Source organism: Cyrtonyx montezumae, unplaced genomic scaffold (genome assembly GCF_038088225.1).
Source record: "Cyrtonyx montezumae isolate F1298 unplaced genomic scaffold, pur_monq_1.0 scaffold_15, whole genome shotgun sequence".
Classification (NCBI taxonomy): Eukaryota; Metazoa; Chordata; class Aves; order Galliformes; family Odontophoridae; genus Cyrtonyx; species Cyrtonyx montezumae.
Window position 1 is genome coordinate 7,074,652 of NW_027071881.1, and position 10,364 is coordinate 7,085,015.

The 10,364-nt window shown below is 43.1% G+C and overlaps 2 protein-coding genes across 2 annotated transcripts in view; one reads left to right on the forward strand and one right to left on the reverse strand.

Moving 5' to 3' along the window:
• CTNS (cystinosin, lysosomal cystine transporter) overlaps nucleotides 1–1,449 on the reverse strand; it is a 79,417-nt gene extending 77,968 nt beyond the window's left edge. The window contains exons 1-2 of the mRNA XM_065732013.1: nucleotides 1,246–1,449; nucleotides 630–708 (exon numbers count right to left, since the gene is read on the reverse strand). Coding sequence (XP_065588085.1) covers nucleotides 630–708; nucleotides 1,246–1,345 — 179 coding nt within the window. The 5' untranslated portion in view covers nucleotides 1,346–1,449. The remainder of the gene's footprint in view (nucleotides 1–629; nucleotides 709–1,245) is intronic.
• Nucleotides 1,450–2,152: 703 nt separating this feature from the next.
• On the forward strand, nucleotides 2,153–10,260 carry SHPK (sedoheptulokinase). Its single transcript, XM_065731980.1, has 7 exons — nucleotides 2,153–2,437; nucleotides 3,652–3,793; nucleotides 5,943–6,126; nucleotides 7,338–7,490; nucleotides 8,482–8,657; nucleotides 8,752–8,952; nucleotides 9,843–10,260. The coding sequence occupies exons 1-7, from the start codon at nucleotides 2,276–2,278 to the stop codon at nucleotides 10,235–10,237; spliced, it is 1,413 nt and encodes a 470-aa protein (XP_065588052.1). The 5' UTR covers nucleotides 2,153–2,275; the 3' UTR covers nucleotides 10,238–10,260.
• The last annotated feature ends 104 nt before the right edge of the window (nucleotides 10,261–10,364 follow it).

Sequence of the window (10,364 nt, forward strand, 5' to 3'; positions counted from 1 at the left end):
TGCACCCTTGTTTTACTATTTTCTTCTTCATCACTTACTGCACTATCATCCAGCTATTCCCATCAGACACCTCTGCCCTGTAAGTATTTAATACTTTTTTCCTGTGAAAGGCCCAACACAGAAAAAGCACTGCTAGAAAATGCACTGTATTAAACAATGAGATGAGGCGTATCACCCCCTACTCTGGAGTAGCTGCATTTCTTTGCTAGAAATGGTGAGTTTTGTTTTCTTGGCTAAAATTTTGTGATCCTTCTAAGAATTGTAACTTCCACTTCAGCAGCATTTAAGAATTGGAGGAGCTGTAAGTTCACATACAGAAGGCAGTTCAATCAGCTAATACAAGATAGACAATATCTTCTGCTGGATTTTCCATACGAACGGTATAGGATATTGCTGGAGACCAACTATATAAGGCCATTTCAGATACCATGGCTCTAACTTGGTCCAAACTGGTACTTAGTGATGTGATGGTCTAGAAGCAGCCAGTCACACAGAGATAAGGTTCTCTATGCACAGTTAACCAAGTCTGCAGGGAAGTTTACATATATGGTGAAGTTCTACCTTCTTTCTCCTCCCAGTTTCGTTTAAAAAAATAACCTACAAAACAAAGCTCCCATTCATGATTTTACCTCAGAGATATCGTGACATTTGTTGAACTTCCATTTTCTAACAAAACCACTCTGGGGACAGAAAGTACAATGACTCCATCTGAAGGAAAAAAAAAAGTAATAATAACGTTGTGATTACTGTGATTATAATTGTAGTAACAACTGCTTGCAGGGTAATAGTAGAATAAATCAGCACACGTGATTATCAGGTGAGAGTGCCACTTACTTCAAGGAGACTAAACAATGTAAATAGGGAACTAAATAACTGTCACTTGAACATGTCACAAGGAAGCAATTTAAATATTTGAAGTGAAGCAGAAGTTCACAACAAGAGGAAGCAATTGGGTGCTTTAAACTGACACTGTGATGCGATCCTGGTAACTCGGTAGTTACGGTGCTTAAAATTTAGTTTAAAATTACTGCTTGAGGGACAAATTCATGAAGTAGACAGATGTTCAAAGGAGATCCAAGTGTAATATTTCAAGAATTGCTTTTTTTTTTTTTGTTCTCATGATAGCGGTCCAGTTGTGAGAACACCACCTCAGCACAGGGTGCAAAGTCAAAGGTCGGTGTGGAAGCAGAGCTGAGGTCTCCTGAGTGGGGTGAGATGGGGGATGTCTCGAAACCTCTCACCCACCTGTCTGGGCCCGAGCAGGGACGGCCGTGCAGTGACCTCCATGCCCCAGCAGGACAAGTGTGAGGAGCAATACAGGAGGGAAGAGGCGTCTCATCCTCATGGTGGTTGAACTGCAGGGAGAGAAAAAAAAAAAAAAAAAAGCAGGGAAAAGGCTCTGCTCGGGCCCCACAGACTTTGGGAAGGAGTTCTGAAACTGCCCCCAGCGCAGTCGAAGGATGCTTAGCATCCCCTGCCCCGGCAGCCCCCGTCTGCCCACACGGCCCTGGCGCCGTCTCCAGCCCCAGCGCTTACCCCGCTGCCGACCCTGAGGAACTCCCCCCCCCCCCCCCCGGAACTACAAATCTCAGCAGCCACCGCGCCCCCACTCTCTGTCCTCCCGCGGCCGCGCGGCGCGGTGCATGCTGGGACGTGTAGTCCCCGCCGCCCTCCCCTCAGGGGTCCAGAGGAGCGGAGCCATCCTACGCTTTAGAGTGCGTTAACACCTGGGCCAGCAGCACCCGGGAAAAGCCACTTACCTCCTTCCAGCGTCGCAGCTACGTCCCACACAGCCCGGCTCTTCCCTCCGTGAGGCGGTTCCTCACGTGAGCCGGCCGCCTTTCGCCTCACGCCCCGCCGCGCGCTATCCCGCTGTGGCCGCTCGCGGGCGCCATCTTGGGTGCGTCCCAGCGGAGCGGGCGCGGGACTGAAGGGGGGGTGCCGCGGGCTGAAGGGGCTTGCTGCCCGGGCTTGCTTCTCGGGCTGCGTTGTACCATGCGTAGGGCGCTGGGGATCGGGGCGATTTGCCATGTTTAGGATGGAGGTAGCACCCAGGTGCGGTGAGGGTGGGACGCGTTCGGCCGGAGTCCTGAGGGCAGAGTCCAGGCCGCTGCCTCAGCCCCGGTGCGCTCCCTGCGTGCTGCTGGGCTCGCTGCTTCTGCCCGCTTGGCGCTCCCTCCGAGGCGAGGAGAAGCAGCGAGAGCTCAGCGCGCTGCGTGGTGGCCCAGGCACTGCGTGGGCTGGTGTGTGAAGGCGGGCCCGTGTCTCGGGAGCCATGGCGGGTGGGCCTGATTCTGTCTGTGTGCTGGGCATAGACCTGGGCACAACCTCTGCGAAGGCCGCCCTGGTGGTAGGGGCAGAGCGAGGGCATGTGGTGGTGGAGAGCCGTTGCAGAGAGACACGGGCCCAGGCCAGCAGTGTGGAAGCTGGACCGCAGGTAAGGGCTGGAAGCACTGCTGGTGGTTCCAGGATGGCTGCCTTGCGGTGGCTGGGTTGCATTGCTGGCTTACGTGGAGTCTGGTGTCTTTCCTGGGTCGTCGTTGTGGGATTTTTGTTATTTTTTTCTTTTGTGCCTGGAGTGACAGAGGTGGTTGCTGTGTGTGTCTGGGTTAGTTTGTTCTGAGAAAGCCAAGTAAAGTTGTTATAAGAACAACACAGACTTTGAAAAGCTAATGGTTCAGTAGTGAAATGGTCAAGTTACAGCTAGTAGAGTCGTATTAGTAACACTTCAAGAACTCATTCCCTCTTTCAAAACTGAGACAACTGCTGGGAACATTCTGTAAGTGGCACCACAGAGGTGAACAGACTGCCTCAGCTTGTGCCTCCCAACATCTGACATGGTTATCCCGAGCTTAGTTTTCACTTCTGACAATCTACAGGCCTGCAGAAAGCCTGCTTCTGCTGCCACTGTAGTCTCAGAGATGTCACGAAGCAATCTAAACCTGTTCTCCCATGAACCATCGCCCTGTCTTTGATGCCACCAGTCAGCAAAACAGCACGTTTGCCAACTGGGAGGATATTTTACAGCTCACTGTGAGATGGAATCTTAACCAGAAATACCCCCTGGAAATAACCAGAAGCACGTACACCTGTTAAAGGACTTTAGTTCCATTGTGTCAGTCAGTCAAATAAAGCATGAATCAAGACCATAAACATGAAATCAGTGTTCTCTGGGCTATCGTTGTGCTTCCAAGGACATGTTTCTGAGCAAAAGTACCAAACAGGCCAACCCTTCTCCCTACACCCATGTTTACCCAACTAGAAGTTTATATGCACACAACAGTTCATATCTCTATGTAGGCTATATTTAAATACTTATAATCTTCGTTCTGGTCTGTCAAAGTAATCTGAGTCTCCAAAAGCATGATTTTTTTGTTTGTTTTTAAAAATGTGCATTTGAGTATTATGTCTTAAGAAATATTTGGCCTTCAGTGTAAGACACTGTTATTCTCAACTCACTAGTATTGGTTTTGGGGTTTTGTGGTCTATTTTGTATTCTTTCTTTCAATTTAGTAGTGAATATTATTCTAATGCATGCTATTAAGCTAAATGAATTCTGTTCTTCGCTTCTGTCTGGAGTAGCACTGTTTAATAAATACAGTGAGTGAGTCCTAATGGCTTCATGCTCAGGATAATGTTTCATGATTACAGGGAATGGAGCAGGACAGCCGGAGGATAATAAGAGCACTGAATGAATGCCTTGCTGCTCTACCTCAGCAGCAGCTTCAAAGAGTCAGTCACATTGGCATTTCAGGGCAAATGCACGGGATTGTATTTTGGAAAAGAGATCAAGGTAACATAATTTTTTTGGCATTGCTATTTAGAGTATTACGATGCAGAAAATAGATGTTGAGAACTGAAGTGATCTGTAGGAAACTACTGCATGTCCACCTTCATCTCCTCCTGTGGGGATTTTGCTTTAATTACTGGCATTTCAGCTACTAACTATAAATAACCCTGTTGTTTACACAGATTGTTTGGAGGGTTTAGTCTTGTGAAATCCCTGCAGAGTGAATGCAATTAGAAATGTGAAGGAGGAGTTATGTATATGTGAGTTGTTAATTGTCCATCATATGCTACCTGTATTATCTGCTACTGTTTGAAAGAACTTGTGGACCGTGTGAATTAGTTTTTAATGAGGTGAATAACATTAAAAAGAACAGCACTTAAGTGCTGGTTCAGTATCAGTACTTTTCAGCAGTTCTGCAGTAGCAGCATTAACAGTTTGCCTTGGCAAACAAGCTGTACTTGGTCTTTATGTTAGAATATGTGCAGCAGTAGCTGTCCCACAGAGAATATTGCTATGCTAATTTGAAATGCTGCTTGAAAGCACAGTAAAAGAAAAACTGAAAATCCGTAATGAGGAGATAAGCAAAGATATATTGTAAATTGCAGAAGAAATTTTCCAAAAGTGCTGGTCACTGCCTAACAAAAGTTGTCAGAGTTTTAATTGCTTAAAGAGACACTATGCTATTCATTACTGGTTGCAGTTTTACTTTAAATGCTAAAATGATTGCAAAGAAAAAAAGAAATCCAAACACTGATGGACTGGAGGAGCTGTTGCTTGCTTTCCAGCTGTCCCAAGGGCTGTACAACTAAACCTCTTGGGTTCACGATAGACGCAGATTTTTATGTGATATTGGTTAATATTTTATTTCCTAAAGCCACATGCTACTTATGTTTCATTTATATCAAGTGAAAGTGGGTGTTTGCTCTCATTTGTTTTGAGTAGACAAAGTGAATTCGTGCACTTTGGGATACAAATTAGATTTTTAATTGCATCCTTCAGGGTTAGATTTATGGTTAGTAATATTTCTTTGAATCCATTTAAAATTGGAAGAACTAGCCATTTTGAAAATTGTTTCAAACAAATCTGATAAAACAGGGAATTAAGGCAACAAGAAAAGATATGCATTTGCTTGGCATGTTGCTTGTAGAACTTCCCAGCTTTCATGGCTGCTTTGTAGTGTGTGTGTGCTTTCAAAGCCCTATATCCAGCCCAATAAACTCTTTTAATCATATTTTGCTAGTCAATTAAGCAGTCAGGTCTCTTCTCTGACCTTTAGAAGTAGCACAGCACAGCTTAAAAGCCTTCTGCCACCCCTCCAACAACAGCAATACCAAAAAAGTTGCTTTGCTTACAAGGCCAACTGAAGACTGTGTGTGGCCTGTCCTATCCCTATGTTGTGGCCCAGCATCATCAGTCGGCAGAGGCTGAAGCTGTGCCATGGAGTGTGCTACAAGCAAACATTACAGGCCAGTGCTGGAGCTCAGCCTCTGCTTGGTTTGCTGTTCTGAGGTGTCTGTAATCTGCCTTAGGGAGTGCTCACTGGGAGCAGGAAGCAGTACTCTGTGCTGGACCAATGCAGACATTGCTGAGAAGGCTCCGTGCAGCAATGAGAAGTTGCTGTAATTTTACTGATGCCCATGTGTAGAAACATGACAGCTTAACAAAAGGTGTAGTGTTCTCTGTTAAGAAATTAAAAAGTGATAAAACTGAATTAAATCCTTTTCTACCTTTGGAAGCACAGGAGAGGGGTTCTTTAGTACTTTGCAGTCCATTGTATTGCTTAATACATATAGAACTAGGTTTTCCAATGCATTGACTCAAAGGATGGATGAAACTATGTGCTATCCATCGTACTAATGCTGTGTTCTCTTGGTCATGATATGGCAGTTCAGCTGCTGTATACAAGAGCTGTCCTATCTGCTTCTCACCTCTCAGCAGAAATGCAATTTTTTTTTTGGAGTGTGACTGGATTTATGATGTTATCCAGGACCGAAACTATGACTAATTAATTCAATTATAATCACCAATGGCTCTGTTTCTGCTCTTTTTTCCATTATATTTGACAAACTATCAGAGCATCCAGAGGTAAAAAACGCCAGGCAGAGTGCACTGCCAGTAATTACTGGACTTCTCAGACACTGTTTTGTTTCAGGTTGCAAGTGGACAGAGGGTGGTACTGGCCCTATCTTTGAGCCAGGGGAAGTCAGTCATCTGATTACTTGGCAAGATGGCCGCTGCAGTCCTGCCTTCCTCTCTTCTCTTCCTCTGCCACAGTCTCATATCAGCTTGGCTACAGGATTTGGGTGTGCCACAGTCTACTGGTATTTAAAGAAAAGGTATATTGTTTCTCAAAAGAGCACCTGTGTCAGGCTGTTTCACTATTTCTCATCTTGAATTTATGTGACAGTATTTCTGTAGCATGTTAATACACTTATGAGCTCAGGAGCTTATAATTATAATATTAAGTAGTCAAAGAGTATTTATAATAACAGTTTTTAATATAGACTGTATGCAACTGAGCACACAGGTCTCTCTGACCTTCTTAAAAATGCTGCAGATCTTTTTAATAAAATGAAAATCTTTTGACTACGTAGAAATAGAGTAATTATAGCCCAGCCTACAGCTCAGAGAAGGTCTGCTAAAATAGCTTGTACACTATAACTTTGGCTTGTGCAGATTGTGGAAAGTACAAACCTGCCTGAACAGTAAGAGAGTTGCTTTGGCTTGTTTCTGCCAGGTGCTAAAGGAACAGTCCCTAAATTAATTTCAGTTCCTTCCTTCTTTAGACAACGAGATTCTTTTGAGCTGTTACTGATGCTCTGCTTTGTGGTGTTTTTTTCAGGGGATTGCAATGTTTCATGACATTGCACCAGCAAGATTTGATTTTCAGTTTCACCTGCAGAACACCATGTTTCTCAGAGATGTCTTTCTCATCCATGACTTGAGGCCAGATAAACAGGGACAAACCTATTAGGTCTTGTTTTCCTTAAACACGTGTTCAGTAAATACCTGGGTTGTGACGTGATCTTGCTTTAGAACTGTGCCACTCATGAGCACATCTTTGATTTGTTCATGTTCTGTTTCACTGCTTGGTACAAATCCATTTGTATAGTTTGTGAATCCTATAGCAATGGCAGGAATTTACTTATTTTTCTCAAATGCCCCAAGATGTGACATTTTTGTACAAATTATTACCACCTTCCTCATCTGTTTTGCTGTATTGCTCTTTCAGACCTAGACTACTCATTCCTTAGAGCCACTGTCTGTCTTCCATGAGGGAATAAGTATTGCTGCTGTGCTAATAGCTTGGAAAACAAATTCAATTAAACAAACGTGCACAGCAGCAAAGAAGCAAAAATAAACTAACAGGAAACAGTAACAGCCCACAAAATCTTATTTGATCACTGAGATACTGAGATTACTATTTTGTTTTTAGGAGATGGGACTGCATACATCTGAAGTTCCCTGTGGCACTGGACATAACCTTGCTTCCACTATCTAAAAGCTCCCTTTGCTGATTTTCTTTTTGAAATGTTTTGTTTAAAAGTCCAGACTTTCTGAAGTCTTATGATGCAGCTGGTACTATCCATGACTATGTGGTTGCCATGTTGTGTGACCTGAAGAAGCCGCTTATGTCTGTTCAGAATGCTGCCAGCTGGGGATATTTTAATTCCAGAAACAGAAGCTGGAATACTGACATGTAAGTGCTGAGGTCTTTCAGTGGTTTTATGCTTTGAATCAGGCAAAGTGAACACCATTTTGGGCCCTGAGTATGAATGTGTTACAAATAGAATGATTAAAAGTTGTTTGTTGTCCGTGGTGCTGTGGCTTGTACTGAAGGACTGTTGGGTTTGCTCTGGTTTGTAATGTGTAAATGTCTGAGTTACATAAAATCCAGCAGTGTATTTTTAGAAATACCTAAGACAGCATAGTGAGAGACTTACCAGTGTTGTTCTCCTTTTCTGTGGTGTGATGGGATGGGACGAAGAAGTGAATGTTGCAGCTAAAGCTGTGATGATAAAAGGCTGTTACTACTGCCTTCTTTCCACTGAGCTCCCATATAACTGTTGAGTTTTATTTGTGATGATACTTAAAATTTTCTAGGCTATGGGAAGTTTTGTTTATTTATTTTTACCAATTTGCTCTTTCAGGGCAAAGTGATAAAGCTGTGCATATTTCAGGGCTTAGGTTAGGCCAGGCTTCCAAGATCTTCTCATGAAGGTAAATTAGTGTCTGATGCCATAAAAGTGTGTCAGAATCTTGCATTTGGCATGCTGAACTTCCACTAACCTCCTGTTTTTGCTTTAACAAAATAGTGTCTTGCTGTTTTTTTGTTTTTTTTTTTTTACATAAGGAGTTTGTTGGACTTCACTGTGAGATTTGGTTTTGAACCACTAACTGCATTACAGTTAATTCTCAAAATTCAGTTAAAGAATTTAAAGCTGAATTTTTATGATTGTCCCTTGACTGTGGAACTGCTTGTCTGTATGACTTTTTGCACAGGTATTGCTATATCATCTGAGGTGATCAGACTGTATATAAAGAAAAGCTATTTGTTCTTTCAGACTATCCTACTTCACTCAACCTATTGAACTGGAACACTGCACAAGACAGAGCTTTCTAAACAGATGAAAGCATCCACAAATCCAGCAATTATATTGTTTCCTGCAATGATGTTGTTCTGATTGCAGATTGAAAGAGTCTGGCTTTCCTGTTCACTTGCTTCCAGAGGTGGGAGACCCTGGCAGTATTGCAGGAAGGACAGTCTGTGAATGGCATGGAATACCCAAGGGAACAAAAGTAGGAATTGCTCTCGCAGACTTCCAGTGCTCTGTTTATTCCTGTCTGACTGAAAGAACCGATGCAGGTATGATCATTTTGGTATTTTACCTGGTTTTTTTCATTGTCCTCCTTAAGAGTAGCCAGGAAATGTTGAATTTGTTTTTCTTTTTGTGCTCTAGTTCTCAACATTAGCACCTCTGCTCAGCTGACTGTCTCAATGCCCTCGGGTTTCCAGCCTCCGGAGACACCGGATCCTTCCTCAGCTGTCACTTACTTTCCTTACTTTGATGGTGGCTACTTGGCAGTGGCAGCATCACTTAATGGGGGGAATGTGCTAGCAGCATTTGTGGACATGGTGGCACAGTGGACAAAAGAGCTAGGTGAGTAAATTTAGGGTAATTAAGGCTTAAAATTGTGGTTGATCAGCAAGGTAAAGGGAAGCTACAGTAAAGGAGCAAGCTTAGGGGTGTTTTGACATGGTGTTTAAGGAACAAAGATGTAATGCCTGGGTCATGCTTCCTAGATGTCTCAGATTTCCTTTTGAAGCTAGTGAACATGTTGGGACAGTCATCTTTGGGCTCTACATTCACATTGTCTCTAGATTTTGGGGTTTCTTTTGTTCTATTAACAGGAGATAATGTTTTTTGCAAGTTGTTTTTTAAAAGGAGAGGTCAGTAAATTCTAGAACAGCCACTGATTTTATATGGCTGCGGTCCAAAAGAGTCCCATGATTTTTGTCTGTTGCTTTTAATGCATATTTTGTAGCAGTCTGATGGATTTTAAGATTCAAACTCATATATTATCATCTAAGTGCTTTAAATGTGGTGTTTATGGTTGTGATGTTTTTGTTGTTTATTTTTTATAATCTCCTGGGTTCCACGGGACAGAAATAAGCTCTGAAATCATTCTTTCAGTGAGTTCTGAAATGAACTCAGCATTCAGCTGCAGTGGCTGGATTGCCTGTGACGTCTGCCATTAGTGCCTTTAGAGGTTTTGTTCTCTGTGACTTTGCACAGTGTAGACAGAGATAGTGTATTAATAGAAACAGCAGTTCCTTCAATCAGAAAAGGTTTTCTGGTATTACACGTAGTATATAAATTTGAATGAGAGAACTGGTTCATCATCCTGGAAAAACAGTTCCCTTTGACACAAAGGAACAATGTATACAGTACTTTTTTCAGAACAGATGGGTCAGTACTCATTTTAAGTCTCTACATGTAACGTATACTATACCTCTTCAGAATAATAACATGGTATTTCTGATCTGCAGGATTTCAGGTTCAAGAATCTGACATCTATGCAAAGATAATCAAAGCAGCCTTGGCTCAAAATGACAGCAATCTCTCAGTCCATCCCACCATATTTGGAGAGAGACACATTCCTGAGCAGTTGGCTTCAGTGACCAGTATTGCTGCCTCTGAGCTCTCCCTGGGCCATGTAACCAGAGCTGTGTGCCATGGCATCATTGAGAACCTCTGTTCCATGTTGCCAGTGCAGCACCTGATGGAGGCAGGAGTGAGGAGAATTCTGGGGAGCGGGAGTGCTCTTGCCAGGAATGAGGTGCTGAGGCAGGAAGTGGAAAGGATTTTTCCATTCCCTGTGGTCTATGGGAAGGATGTTGATGCTGCTGTGGGGGCTGCCATGGTGATGTTACACAGAAAATAAAGGTACTGTTTGGAATGGCCTGAGATGCGTCTTCTTTTTATTTTTTAATTATAATTTTTTTTGTTATTGGCTGTACAGTGTTTCCTTTCACTTCCTGACTTTTTTCTGCAGTTATATTCAACTTGCC